The 15,410-nt window shown below is 44.5% G+C and overlaps 1 protein-coding gene across 4 annotated transcripts in view; it reads left to right on the top strand.

Annotated features, from left to right (window-relative positions):
- The window catches only part of LNX1 (ligand of numb-protein X 1), an 80,823-nt gene that overhangs the window by 62,626 nt on the left and 2,787 nt on the right, over positions 1-15,410 (top strand). For all 4 annotated transcript variants that reach the window (XM_057413837.1, XM_057413829.1, XM_057413846.1 and 1 more), the window contains 3 exons: positions 2,398-2,535; positions 8,020-8,197; positions 10,069-10,297. In XM_057413837.1, the coding sequence (XP_057269820.1) occupies positions 2,398-2,535; positions 8,020-8,197; positions 10,069-10,297 (545 nt within the window). The remainder of the gene's footprint in view (positions 1-2,397; positions 2,536-8,019; positions 8,198-10,068; positions 10,298-15,410) is intronic.

The raw sequence follows: 15,410 nt of genomic DNA, 5'->3' as shown, positions 1-15,410 counted from the left end.
CAGGTTGTGATGCTGAGCACATCCATGCTCCATCATCCCTGCAAGAGATGGGGCGGCTTCTGCTGAGAATAGCACTGCTGCCTTTCTTTAGGATGCAGTCGCTTGCCTACTAGATGCTCAGAAGCTGCCACCAGGTCTCTGCCTCCCTGCTTGGTTTGCTTTGGCTGTAAGACAAATTTTAATACTAGTAGATTGTTTCAGCTATTTGTTGTATTCAGTCTCAAAGCTAACCTCTTTTCTTTAATTCTTGCTTCAGCGTAATATCCAGAGAAGGAATTGTGGGAAAGACAAGTACTACGAGGGAAGCAGGGGTCAGAATGAAGCAGTCATTAATATTCTGATGTGTTAATGGGTTTTATCTGGAAGTACGTAAATACTAAAGCTGGTCTTGTTGTTTGGGTAACTTCTTAAGGCACTCTGGACTTCTGAGAAATTATTCAACCTGACTGACCTGGAGACAAATGCGACATTGCAGTGGAGACTCTTGTTGAACTTTTGCTAGTCATTCTAATGGAATTAATCACATTTACAACCTTTCTCTAAATAACCAACTTTGAGCCTAACCATGTGGCAGCAGACGAGTTTTAAACAGAAGTTACGTAAGTTGAGGTTGTTTGTTTTAGAGAAAACTGATTTTTGTGAGGCCGTGTGCCCGTAGGAGGTTTAGTCTTGTATTGTCCAGTCCATCTCAGTGATATTACACACTAGGGACCAGGGCAGTTTCCTTTAATCAGAGACACAGCATTCTGCTTCTGGGTACCAGTTGAGTCTGTAGTCCAGGAATTAACATTCCATAAAAACAGACATGGTAAAAATACCTAGAAAGTTATTGCGAAATACGTGTGTATGCATCAAATGATGTATAATGGATTCGTGGAGATTAAATTTCCTTGTGAAAAAACTGGGATCCCCCAAGATACTGGGCAAGTAACAAAGAAGTGCACTTTTTTCACTGAGATATCACCGTCCTTGGAGTTAGCACAGCCTGAACATGGAGATTTCAGGCTTGAAGATGGAGGTTTAGGAGAGGTAGGTTGCTTTTGGTTTTTAACTACAGTGACATTTTTCAAAGGCACTTTTTAACTCCCAGCTGCCACTGCTGAACCCAGGTCCAGAGAAGACAAACCAAACTATAACAACACAAACCCCAGGGGCCTCCTCTGGCTTCTGTTAACTGTCTGTGGGAGATTTGATTTCAATAGCACAACTGGATCTGGGTATGGTTTCCAGCTGCTTGTTCAATGCCAGCTTCCTTTGGAGCTTCTCCCCAGCACACCAACAACCGGCTCTGGAGGTCTGATGCCCTGGGGGCTGTGGTACCAGCAAGCATCACTGCTGCAGCTCCAGGGGTGCTCGCAGGGGCTCCACATTAGATACAGAGCAGCTCACCAGTAGTAACCTGTGAGCAGCCAGGCAGAACTCCCTCTGGAGATCCCTTCCTGCCTGCCAGAGCATCAGGGTCTTTAGCCTGGACAGGAGATTAAAGGATTAATATTTTATCTTCTGAGAATGCTTCTATAGCATTGAGGTTATTTCTGCACTTCAGTTCAGTATGTTGCTTTAAATTAATTGTTTAAAAATTCACCAGTACACAGAATTAATAACACAAATATCAGGAACACACAGAAAGCCTTAAAAATATCAAAAAAACATAACTCATAACATAAGCTTTGTAGCATCTCTCAGGCACATAAGAATTATGACCGTATTGTGCAAAAAAGGCCCAGAACCATTTTGAGCTTATTTTGGGTTAAGTGTTTTTGCAGTTTCTGTTCGTAGAGCAAGAGTTCGTGCTAATTTCCCATCCTAAACTCCACTACACTGTGTGCTTGCTTGTGTCCTCCCTTTTTCTCTGTGCTCTGGTACAGCAGGATTTTACTTCTCAAAATGGTTGCACATTCCTTTCTTTAAGCTGCCTTACATTGATCCGGCTTGTTGCATGCAGGTGTACCCAGTTACATCTTTTATTCCCTACTTCCACCAGCCATGGCTTGAACACCTCCCTCATTACAGGGTTAGTGTAATGAGAGCTTTTTCAGAGCTCTGGTTGTCCATCTCTCTACTGTGGCAGGCACATTGCTGTTCTGCAGCGGTGTACAAAGGTGTAAGTTGATTAGCACTCACTGTGGTGGATCACTGCTTACAGCCAAATTTGGAATGGATAAGAAGGTTTTCTCAGAGTTAACACCGAATTTCCAAAAGAACTATGAAGTAGCTGCCAGTAGATTTTTATGGTCTTTATTGACCTGAACTGATGCTTTATGTCATTGCAACCACATCAGTGGGAAATCCAAACTACGCTCGAACAGGAGCTGTGTCATGTGAGCCCTCTGGGGTTGACGTGCAGGGGTTTATTGCGCCGGGGTGGTGGGATTCATGCTGTGCCTTTCCCTGCAGGCCAGTGAGAAGCAGGTTCACTTCATCGTGTCGCGGCAGACCAGGCAGCAGCCCCCTGACATCCTGCAGGAGACAGGCTGGAGTTACAGCAGTGGCAGCCCTCAGCCCTGTCCCACCGAGAGAAACAACCCCAGCAAGGTGAGGACATGAGCACTTGTGTGGTTGCTCTGACATCCATGGGACAGGGGACTGGGAGGACAAGGAGAGTTCTGGTGTCTTGGGTGTTATCTCTGGTTTCTGTCACTGGAAGAAGCATGTCTTATTTTGCAATGGAAACATAAAAGCTGTGCTCCTCATTATTTATACACTGCTTCTGCCCTGACCCTGTCTAGAATAGGGAGGGAAGGAGAAGGTGAAGGGCAGTGAAGAGGGCTGATGTGCACACCACATCTTGGCCATGGTCATGGATCTGGGCAGCGGTGTGAGCCACCTCAGGGCAATGCACTCCAATGAAAAGAAAAGGCTTATCTGAAGTTTCTCTGTCTGAAGCAAAGTCTTCAGACAAAATCTTTTAAACACTGGCCTGAGAGAATCCCATAAGCTGCTTGAAAATTAAGGTAATTAATAGTCATTGCCCATTTCTTAAGGTACTTATACTCTGACCTGGCCGGCAGCTCAGCGGCAGACAGTGGCTGTGGCCTCCATGGCCACTGCTAGCACTCTGTGTTTCTGTGACTTGCGTAAGTCAGAGAGCCAACATGTTTTGGGTCCAGGCTCCACAGAAGTGAGAGAGACTGTGATGGTCAAGTATATGAGGTTTTAAAGCAGAAACCAATGCAGCAAGAGCTTTGAAAATACCTTTTCTGAGTTTACTCAATGTTATAGTTTCAACTACAGACAGAACAAGGTATGTCCTTGCAGAAGCTGAATTTATTTCACTGGAGTCATGTGCCTGGCTAATTTACAGTAACCACTCTGAGTGTCAGCACTTATGCAAACCCTTGCAAGCTGGTTCCCCTGGCCACCTGTGGCAGGAGTGCATCAGGGAGATGATAGGCAGGATTGGTTTAAATCCATCCAGCCTCATGGGCAGCCAGATGAGTCCTCAAAGAAACCTTTGGGTTCACCCAGCTGTCAGACTGGGCGCACAGCTGTCAGCCAGGAGGAGACAAGCCTAGCTCTGCATTTTACAAATGCTATAGGTGCTCAGTATTTGTCATTTTTCTTTCCAAAAAAAACAAAACAAACCCAACTACATAATTCAGTATTTTTATATGTTAAAGATATACTACTGTTTATTTATCTATTTTTAGTTTTCCTTTTCCATGAAGTCACAATCACAGTCCTTGTTAGGTGAGACTAGGTCAGCAAGAGTTAAACCAGAGAGCAGAGTCAATTCTCAGTAGCTACTACTCAACAGCAAACAGTGACCAACTAATCATGCACCTGTAAGGCATTATTTGCTAATGAAGTAATGATTTCTTTAGGGGGATATGTGTAGGACAGCAATTAGTTTGTGTGGCTACCGTATGATTTCTAGTGAAGCTCCAAGCACCTCCTAGCTCTACAGTGTTGATCTGATTGATACCACGTGGCATTGTCTCCCATAAACTGCCCTAAATGCTCATTCTCTCTTCCTATACAGAGAGGTATAAGATGGGAATCCTTATTAAATCCAACACAATTTTGGTCAGTGGTGAGATTGAAGGGTAGATGTTGACCATGCAATAATCCTTTAAAGACTAATGGATCATCATTTGTTGGATAGGTCTTGGCTTTTAGGGGGATTTCCAGTTTGCCACAGGAGATGGGTGCTACATAAGCATATGATTGAGTGTGCAGCTGTGAGCTTCTGCTCAATGCCACCATTTGGGTACTTTCCAGGCAAGATCACACCCATAAAAAGAAAACTCTGAGCTGTTCCTAGTTCCCTTTATCTTAGTGTGTGTGCAGCAGAGGGCTTATATCAAAGAAAATACTCTGGCAGTAGATGAGGAGATGAGACAGACAGTGGACATGATGGGCTTCAGGTACTGTGGGCTTTTGGTTTGATGCAGCTATTACTGGATTATTATTTGTCCTTTTCTAGGGTATGAGTGTGTCAAGTTTAATTTCTCATGCTTTTTTTTTTGCTGAAGGTTTAACTGGAGATGGTTTGCAATTCAACATCTTCAAACTGTAGGCTTTGACAGACTTAAAATGCTTTTTGTTTTCAAATAGACATTAGTGCAGGAGCAGTGCTTGCAAACCTAGAATACAGTGTCCTGTATAGCATCCCCCTCCTCTGAGCCAAGGCAATGTCTGTTGGAGGGGCTTTATTGTCAGAGGAGTTTCCAGTGTATGTGGTTTGATGAGTCTGCTATCTGCTGCTGTCAGTGGTATTGCATTATTATGAGTGATTGATAGAGAGATTGCTGACTTGAATTTGATTAATTTGAAGGTGTGTTTTGCCCCATGAGCCTACTGTAGGACGTGATAATAGCATGTTGGGAATGGCCTCTGAGAGAAGCAGTTCTTGCTGTAAAGCATGCATGGGCTAAAATTTGCTCTCAAGCCTTGGCTGTATTCAGCACCAAGAATAAACTCTAGCTTCCAGCAGCTGTCTTGCTCACATGAGGGCTCAGGAACCACTTTTGGCCAAGCCATTGCCCTCATGACAGCCTGCTTCCATCTGGAAACCGTGAGGCGGCAGCTTTCAGGCCAATGGCAATCAGCCATGGAGCCAACAAGGCGCTGGAGGAAGAGGAGGGCGCTCTGTAGTGACCATGTCCTTCCCTGGTGGCAGTGATTCCAGGCACATGGTGTGCTGGGAGACCTGTCCTGCACAGGCTCTCATCGGGCTGTTGTCCTGTGTACGGAGATAGGGCAGGCATAGCCCAATCTGTTCTGACTGCTGCCTGTATTCAGAAAAGAAAAGATGTCAGAAACACTTTCTTATGGAGCTGAGGTTGTTAAGCCAGGCTGTTATGTATAAACAGGCCAGATTTGATTTCTTTGAAGTCAGTGGGAGCTTTGCCATTAATTAAATATCACTTGTTTTTAATTGGAGCTGTTTTCTTACTCCTTTCCAACAAATTGTCTAGTACTTAAAGCAAATCTGTCACCCTGTTGTTGGAGCAGGCAGTGCTTTCTGACCATCTAAGCAGGTTAATCTTCAGGTGAAGTACATTTTCCATACACACACAGCTCTGTCTTTTGCCTACAAGACGTGTGTCACGGCTTTGATGTTGTGATAATCTGCTGTAAATATTTATTTTCCAGTAAATATACAGAAAAGGGAAAAAAAAATTGAAAAAAGGAGGAGATGAACTGTTATGGGTTTTTAATCCTGACCTCTGAGGTCACTTCAAAATGAGGGAGAAGGACAATTGTTTAGAAGAGAATGCATTGAAATGCAGTCACTGATAAACATTGTCTTTTAACTGGTTTACTCATTATCAGCTGTACCTCAAAGAAAGCTCTACGTGTGTTTACTAAGAAGGGCTTTACTTTCCTTTCATCACTGCCTTAGACTCAGCCGAGTTGCCCTAATTCCTTTCTATCTGCAACCACGTAAAAACTGACATGTGGAAGAGGAGCTTCAAAGGAAAACTGGTCCTACATGGTTGAGCATACAAGTACCAGTACTTTTATGATTCTTCATTGAAATGTAACAGCACAATTTGTTACCAAGCACTGCTTTGAAATCTGTTTTTCCCTTCCATGATTCCTCAGAACTAGAGCATTAGCCGGTTTATCAGCTAATGGTTTTGTTGTCTGAGATATGGTGGACATGGCATAAGTAACAGAGTTGCTCTGAACTCTCAGAGCTGCAAGTCTAATTCTAATTGCGTATTTTGCTGCAAAATTTCAGATTGCATTCTTGTGAAAATTACCCCTGCCCCTATCCCACATGCTTCAGGAAGTGGCCTTTTCCTGATGAAAACCATTCCTTTCTAAGGAAAAATAACACTTTTGCACATACACGGATAAAACATTAAGTATAGTTTGCACAAAGCTAGAACTGCTGTTTAAAACACACCTTAAAGACAAAGGTGAAAGGTTAAAATTATCTTGACTAGAACATTAATATTTTTTAAAAGTGCATGTTGTAAAACCTTCAGAAATTTTCAGGTTCATTTGCTCTGACGCAGTGCCTTGTGTTCTGCATGGACTAGATGTGATAGCTCCAAACAACTGTGTCTGTTTTTTGTCTTGGTGACTAAAAGAAGACCTTTTCCACTGAGCTCTTTGCCTTTTTGTTCCTGGAGCTCTGTGGCAGCCACTGTTCTGCTAGTGCACCTGGAGATCCTTTGCTAAGCTGTTAGAAGGTTCTGGGTTTTGATGTCAGTGTTGCATCACGGAAATCCTGATGTAGAGCAAGTTCCACCAAATACATCTTTAAAAAAAACACAAGCCAAAGATATAGCCTGCCCTATTCCCATATAAACTTCTTGCTGCTGTCTTCCTTTGTTCATCATCATCACTGTGGCAGCAGCTGTGGACTGACCTGTTCCACTTTCTGGTGCTGCTGGCCAAGGAATTAAGGTGGAACATCTTTGTAGGATCTCAGATTTCTAAGAGATTAATATGGCTTTAAATGAGTTTTATAGATTAATTTTGCTAATTATTAATGTGAGGTCACACTTGTGAATGAGAAGGTTGGTGGGTTTTTTTTTAATATTCGTTTTAAATTTATTTAGCAGCCTTCTATTATACCTACATGTGAGCCTGGAACGTATGGTGCTGCACCTACAAGAGGGGCTGGGATCTTCAGGAGTCGATACCAGGCAATCAAACTTGATACTTAAGGCAATCAAAGCAATTAACATTAAATTCCAGATTTTTCTGGAGAAGCTTCCTTGGTTCTCAAACTCCTCTGTAAGAGCTGGGTGTGTTGTAAACGTGACATTCAGTTTATTGCTGTTTCAGAAGCTTGTGTTCCCTCTCCATCTTAAGTTTCTTTCCTGTGAGTTTCTTTCACCCTTGCTCATACACTAGTTATTGCATGACCAGCAGTGTGTACCTTCAGGGGGAGGAATAAGGGGATGTCTGTCCTCAGACAGCTGAGGTAGCTGTCCCAAAGAGACCTTTTAAGCACAAGAGCCAGGAAGAACACCCTGGAAGTTGCTGGCTCTTCGCTCTATAAATGTCCTTCTCTTTTCCTGAACAGAAACACACATTCTCTAAGTGTATTCCCACCAGTAACTTACACAGAAACACAGAATCTGGGAGAACAAATGAAGTGTTTATCTTATGATCTGTACCCAAGAGCTTTATTCCTTTACCCCAGGTGGACCATTTCTCATTAGCTATGCAGATGACATTCAGGCTGCAAGCAACAAGATAAGAACTGTGACCTGGAAGTCAAAGATGTGAAGAACACCTATTTTTTTTTAGTCAGATTACTTATTTACATTTCAAGGACCTGCTTCTGTTAGTCTCAGTGCTAAAATACCGCTGATTTTGGTGGGAGCAGTGCCTGACTTTAACTATTAAAGCAAGGATTATCTTGGTGGTAGCTCTGACTCTGCAGACTCCTGAGCCCTGGAGAGAGTCATGCCTGCTGTCTGGGCTGCTGTCTGCAGCTGAGAAATGCTTTGGTATTCCCTCAAGGAACACTCACTTCAGTGGAATACGTGTCAGCTGTCAGGGAGGTCCCCATGCCCACTGTGTTTGTGGTTGCTGTTTTCTCCACCACAGAGCACCCTTCATGCCGTCACCTGTCATGAGAAGGTGGTGGCTGTCCGGAAAGATCACACAGAATCGCTGGGAATGACTGTAGCAGGCGGAGCATCTAACCGGGAATGGGATTTGCCTATCTATGTGATAAGCGTCGAACCTGGAGGAGTTATCAGCAGAGACAGCAGGATAAAAACAGGTAAAAAGAGGGGACTTTGAAAGCCAGCTTTAGTTCAAAGGCTTCCTTTGAAAAACAGGGATAGTGAAAGAGCATGACTCCCTGACATCTTCAGCTATCCGATAGATTTTGGGGTACATCAGCTTAGACAGTGTCAAGTCAGCTGGCAGAAAAGGTATAATATGCAGGAGAAACCGTATCTGTGAAGTAGGATGTAGGCATATTCCGATAGGGAAAAAAAGGTTTTCACAAGAAAATGATCTTGCATCACCATCTCCCAACTACTGAAATCATTGTGCAACCTTCATGGGTTTTAAATGTAAATTTTTGTGCTTGTTGGTCGTATAATTCATGCCTTTGAAAGAAATTTAGAAGAGTAGAATTCCCATCATATATGAAGCAATGTTAGTGCCTTGTGGCTAAATATCATATTTGGAAATATTGGCTTCATAACTCCATTTGGCTCTTGATGTAACAGAGTGATGAAATTAATAACTTTTCCTCCTCTGCATGAATAAGCCTTTCGAGTAAGATGAGGAGCATATTTTATCAGGGTGGCTTTTGGGAATAGGCAGGCAGTAGAGGAATGGTGAAACTCCATTTTCAGGATGTTACATCTCCAAAAGCCAAGTACCTTGGTACCCTGCATCCATCAACTACACAGCTCCCTGTTCCATTGCCCTTCATCCCTTATGCTCAGCTTCACCCTAGTTACTGCCCAGAAGCTGGGGGGAAACGCTGAGTGAGAGGGAAATGAAGACATCCAAAAGTGGGACAGAACAGCTCCACCCCAGCCAAGCCCCATGAGCCTCTGTTGCAGCACCCAGCACTAGCGCTCATGGGAACCGCCCATTTGCAGGAGCTGTAGCTGTTCATCAAAACCTATGTATGAACATGACAACAGGAGCAAACCAGCGGGTTTCCTCTTCCCTCCTGCTGGGAAACGACTGCCTCTCAGTGGGATATATTTTCCAAAAATTATTCATTACGAGGCAGCATGGAAAATTCAGCCTAGTCAATTGGATAAAATTAGAAACAAATGAATATATGATGTTAGAACAGCGCCATAAGCCTCCACGGTTTTGAGCAGCCTCTAGGATGTTGTCCATCCCTTTGGGGCAGGCCACAGGAAGAGCTTAATGTTTATGTTGTACTGCCAGTGAACACAGCCCCTGCCTGGAGTGCACAGGGCACCCAGGGAAGCCCTGGCATGGAGTGTGCCACAAAGGGTAGCAGAGCACTTGGCACTGTGGCCTCTTGCATGACATTAATGATGTCTTTATTATTCTCTGTGTAGTAATTGAGGTCATCTTTGCGTTTTCTCTGAAGCTGCCATGCCTACATTATAAAAAGGCATTCAGAAAGATGTTTTGGCTTATGGACATTCAAACAGGCATTAACATTTAAATAATGATATGTTATTCCGCAAAGCAAACCTTACAAAGAGCCAGCTGGAGCACCAGTCTTCAGCTTAGGGAGCACCAGGAGAAAACCACCTTTGAGTTTTCAGGTTTCAAGGTCAGGCTAAGTACAAAAGTTTTTAACTGGAAGTGGGCTTTGGAGACCTAGATTAGCATCTGGTGCCAGTACCAAAGCTTGTTGGTACAGTAGGACCCCAGTTGTGCCGTTTGGTTCTGGGAGCAGGACATGACGTGACAAGAAACTACGACAGAAGCCTCCATCGAGCCCAGCAATGGTTCTGTGTTTGGGGATCTAGTGTCTTCCCTCATGCCTGTGGCGTGTTCACTAGCATATGCTTCACATCCACATTAACTGATAGAATTAACAAACAGCCTCATCAGGCAGCAACTTCTTGGCCATGGCTTTGACTGGCTTGTTCATGGGGGTCAGGAAACACTGGTAGAGTTTATCGTCTCTTTCTTCTGTCTCAGGTGATATCCTTCTGAACGTGAATGGGATTGAGCTGACGGGGGTCAGCCGGAGCGAGGCCGTCGCCCTGCTGAAGAACACCAACTCATCGGTGGTGCTCAAAGCCCTAGAGATAAGAGCATGTGAAGCCCAGGAGGAGCAGGGCCAGCTGCCAGCCCCTGAGGCCATGCAGGCGAGCTCCGAGAGCAGCGAGTGGTCACCTTCCTGGGTGATGTGGCTGGGGCTGCCACGGTAAGTCTACAGATTGCATCCTCCTGCTGAAGGGGAGTGGGAGGCAAGATCTGTGTTTTCTGGCAGCTCTCTTTTGGCTTGATTCATTGCACTGACATCTTAATTAAATCCAGGCTCTGTCACAGACTTTAAATACCTCCCCTTTGTAAATGGCTATGTGTGTACGGCAAAAGAGACATGCAGATCCCCTTGCAAAGGAGGAAAGGATCCGAAATTGTTCCAATCTTTAAAACATGTCTGGCACTTAGGGAGTGAAAAGAAAAGGTTGCCGGGATACAGGAGCTTGCTGAACTGGGGTTTAGGCTCGACCACCCTGCAGAAGGCAGAGCTACCCTTCCTTCAGCTCTCTAGCTGCATAGCCCTTCTCCTTAGCCAAATCCAGCTGAACTGTTTGACTTTACCCAGATGTTGCAGAGTGCGTGCAGTTGGCTGGGGCTCTGAATCACCTCTTTTAACCCCACCCCCAACTGAAAGAAGTATGTTTGTCATACACGGGAAGCAGCTGTGTTGTCATTTCAGTAAGGATAATAAAGCCACGTTGCATGTCGTTAAGTTCTCTCAAAGGCACTCGGTGTGCAGGGTGTATACCTGCAGCTTCAGTGGCATTCTGTAAAGTATTCAATGAGGTCATGTTGTGAATCTGTGCACAGGAGGAGCTAGTGTCACACAGTCGGAACTGGTGTTTAAGGCATGAAGAAGTTAGCTTACAAGTTACTTTTGCCCATACTTCTAACCCCGTCAGCAGTTCAGAGAGTCTGGCTCTCTTTTATGGGATGGCATGAAGAGATGGTCTGCAGGGCAGGTGGGCTTTTGCTCTAGGCACAGTTTCAGGACTTCTCTTCATTTCCCTGTCTTGCATGCCAGGTTATGTGCTTTTCCTCCTGGCTCTTGACCTCATTCACCTTGCAGCAAAGTCTGCTGTGAGAGCCAGATGTGTTTTGGTGCTTGGTCTGAGGGTAATGATTGTGTCACACATGCTGGAGCATTGCCAGGGCAGAAAGCAGGCTGTGTGATGTCCCCCACAGATGAAAGGTTCTTCCTGCAGTGGAGAGGACTACATCCTTATTCCTCTGAGAGAAAAGCAGTAAATAGATGGCTTCTAACTTGCTACCCCAGGCAGTTGTAAACCTTTCTCACCCAGTCTTGCTGCAGACAGGCAGGCCCAGGGAGGTCCTCATTTCTGCTCACTTCTGCACCCCTAAGCTTGACCAGCAGCACTGAGAAGGCACTGGGGCATGGGTAATGCTTCCAGCAGAGATTCAGCAAGCAGACTAGAGGTCTTATAGGCTGCAGCCTGTGATGCTGAGTTACCTTCGATCACCATCCGTTGCTAGATGGACTGAAACAATTGCACCCTGCCTGCCCTAAACCCGCCTTTGTTGGGCTGTATAGAAAATCTCGTGGCCATCATCGCCTACCCACAGCTGCCTCGAGTCCCCATGTCCTCAGCAAGAGGACGGAAATGGAGGACAGAGCTCCACAGTACTGCAGGCTTGCACCCAGGGTTCACATCAGGCAGTTCCACTTTGCAGTTTTGGAAGAAAAGGTGTTTTTCCCATTTCAAAAGCGGTCTCTAAGCTCATTCTGTCCCCCTTCCTCCAAAGGCTGCTTGTGTGAAGGCATTCCCACCCCTTCAGTCTGAAGGAAAATCAGTCCTAGTGTCAGCAAGACTGAAGACAGGAGTTCATTGTAACTCTATCCCCAGCTGCGATGCTGCGCACAGAGCACAGCGCAGCCCTTCTCTGTCAAAGAAAAGTAGGGAGATTGGTATGCTGAGCTGGTACACTGCTTTGAACATCAGACTAAGACAGGGACCAGCAAAGATGAGACATGACAGTAATACAGGGGCACTGCATTCTTATTAGTAGCTGGTTGGTTGAGTAGAGGTGCACAAGGATCAGGTTTGGGTTTGCTCATTAGGTATTATCAGAGCCTTCAGTCTTCCTCAGCATGAGTGCACTTACCCTCTCACTCTTGATTCTCCAGGGCCCACACCAGACATCTGGAAGTCCTTCCACAAGTTCTCTCACTAGGACAGTGTACCACATTAACTCATTCTACTCCAGGTCGAGCATTTAACCTTTCCTTATCTGGCTTTCAGTTTGCTTTTGGCATGGATTACATCCCACTAGATCTCAAGGTATTGCCAGCAGTCTCACAATGTTTTCCAGGCTGTTAGAGAAAATTATTCTCTGTCCAAATAGATGTCTGACTGGTCCATCTTGGCAAAGGTTGCTCAGGTTCAGGGAACTGAGGGAATAAGAGAGTGTCCCCTTTTCTGTTCCAAACACACAGAGTTTTGGTGAAAATCCTGTGAAGGATGGTCCCATAAAATGTGCTGAGTTGAGCTAAATGCTAGAGGATGTGTACAGACCTCTATCCATGACTGATGAAGTAGAAAACAGGCTAACATTAATAATTGTTACACGATTAAAAGTGCCTTCTTCACTTTCGAGGCTGGTGTACTGCAAATGCCTCATTCTCCATGCTAGCGCAGAACTTGCCCCTTTCCCAGGCACTGCATACCTGTTACAGAGACGGGCAGAGCCAAGAGACACAAACATTGAGAGTCAGGAAATTATACAATTTTTCTGGCTTAGGTCGGTAGCAGCAGAATCCAAGAGGTTATCTGATTCCTTACATCAAAACTCAAAGCCCTGGAAAAGCCACCTGGCATAATTTAACATTTGTACATCTCACTTAAATTTTGTCCCTTTCCTCGTGAGATCTTAAAACTGGCTTTGGTCACTTTTCTATGGTTTGCTAATGCATAAACAGCTCCTCTGTCCTTTCTGTAGTACAATCCAGTGTGTGGTGGTTATAAAATAGACTCATATGTGCATCTGACATCTGTCAAAACTTGGCCTGCATGCGAGCGGAGGGGCTGCAGCCTGGGTGTTGGGAGGAAACAGTGATGTAGGACCTTAAGCATTCCCGCCCAAAGGCTTTCAGGGTAGCTAATTTAATTGCTTGCTGTTGAGGAAGACAGGTCGCCTTTATTGTTGGAGGGAAACGTTGTTGTGAAGCATGCACAAAGGCAATAATGCGGAGCAGCTGGTGAAAAGTGTTTCCCCAGCCCCATGATGTTTCTTCTACTCTTGCTTGTTTTCCTGCTCTTCTTTCTTTGCTCTCCTCACATTTCCTTCCCCCAGCTAGCACTTAAAAATAACTTATAGATCCTCCTGTCATAACATTTACAAACACTGGTACTTCGCACGAGCGCTTTTCTTCATCTGCAGAATGAGATGAGAAAGGCAGGAGGTGGCCAAAGTCATTCTGCAAACCAGGGGTAGAACTGGGCATAAAACATGGAATTAGGACAGAAACTCCCCCAAATTAAGTCCATTCAGGTTGTAGGGCTCTGATGGGAGCAATTAGCAAATATTACCGAATTCCACTGCCACTTGTGTACTGTAATGGGGTGGGAGAGTGGGAGGGGGTCATTGCTGAAGCCCTCTTGAAGTCAGGCTGGTTTTCATTCCCGGAGCATAAGGCTCTTTCTTTGTAAAAAGCAGCAGGAATTGTACATTTAACTACTTGAAAACAGGCATTTTTAAATTCCTTCTGCATGAGTAACTGATGCTCAGTTATATTATTTCTTACGATAGGACCCTGCGTCTAGACACTGTTTATCCTCGAATCTGAGGCAAGTTCACACACAAATTACTCCTTGTCCTCAGCTTTTAGAGTATTTAAAGATAGAGGCAGAACACTGTGAGCTGCTCTCTTCCAAGGCAGAAGATGGCTCTCCTTGGACCAGCTGCAGTTTAGTGAGTTATGGCAGTTTAACTGGATCAAAACACACAGACTGGGGCTTTTGTTTCCACACCACCTATCCACTCCTCAGGCTACGGCCTGTGTGAGCAGTTGGACGCCGGATGCACCAAGCACCCACACAATCCAACACCCCCAACAAGAGGATATAGGAAGAAGAAGAGCGAGAAAACTGACTGGTCAAAGTAAAGACAGGGAATTCACTCACCATTTTGTTGAGGGCAAAACAGTCATGGTTGGAGAATTTAACTCAAAACATTTAATTTCCAACATGGGTATCAGGAGTAAAAAAAAAGAAACACATAAACACTTGGGGAAAAAACCCTTTCCTCCCATTTTCCCATACCCAGCACCTCTCCTCTTGCCTACCTCACTTCTTTGCCATTACAGCCAGTTACACCCTATCCCTTCAGTAAGACAAAAGGCAGCACAGAGTGCTAGAGTCAGGACAGCAGCAGCTCTCTGCTGCTCCTAGCTTTCCATGTGTTTCCTCTACTTAGGCAGAGAGAACAGTCCTGATGCTGGTATGCTGTGTCTATTTTAATTAAATTCAGCACACACTTTAATAACAATTTATGCTTTCTGGATGGATGAAGACCATGTAATCAGTAACCTTACAGACTGCATGTACAGAACGCATGTAAGCCTCATTTGTCTTCACTGTGTTCTGTTCTCCTCTTTACCTGCTCAGGTATTTCTTTTCTATAGTGTTAGGCTTTAGCTGAATGTCCTCCCAAAGGCATTGAGTGTAGCACCAGGCCCCTGCTCCCCAGAATCAACACTAGGTAAGAGCACTAATAGCTGTATCCTGGCATCACTTGGTCATGACCTTGATAAGTACCATCAAACATAGAGGGTTTAAGTGATTTTGCAGATTAAAGAAGTCCACAGATGGTAAAGTAATAATGCCTGGCTGCTAAGGAAAAAAGCAAATGTCACCTGTTTCTTACATTAGCAGCCAGTGAATTCTTGTGCAAATATTATATACCTACCACCCTGGCAGCAGGTGAATATTTGTAGGTCCCAGGGGACTAATCTAGTATTACTGTAAGGCCCTACTGTGAAATACTGAAAAAGCATCATTTGACAAGTAAAATTTTTAAAAAGCTGGACATACTGGTCTTTAAGATATTTATCCCTCTACAGAAGAAGTGTCAGCTGTTTCTTAGAAACCTTGAGTCTCTGAATAGATCTTGTAACAGTTGCTTGCCATAGACTAGGCTATAACTTCAGATTTGGAATAGCAAAAGGATTTTCAGGCTCTTCAATCATTCCTGGGTACCACTAACAATGAGTAGGTGAACTGCTATGGATAAAAACTTCTGTTGCTTTGTAAATA

This window comes from Pezoporus wallicus, unplaced genomic scaffold, assembly GCF_028554395.1.
Source record: "Pezoporus wallicus isolate ANWC-B61680 ecotype Strahan unplaced genomic scaffold, APGP_CSIRO_Pwel_v1 contig_5709, whole genome shotgun sequence".
Classification (NCBI taxonomy): Eukaryota; Metazoa; Chordata; class Aves; order Psittaciformes; family Psittacidae; genus Pezoporus; species Pezoporus wallicus.
The sequence above is the reverse complement of the archived record's forward strand: the minus strand, read 5'-3'. Positions and strand labels throughout refer to the sequence as shown.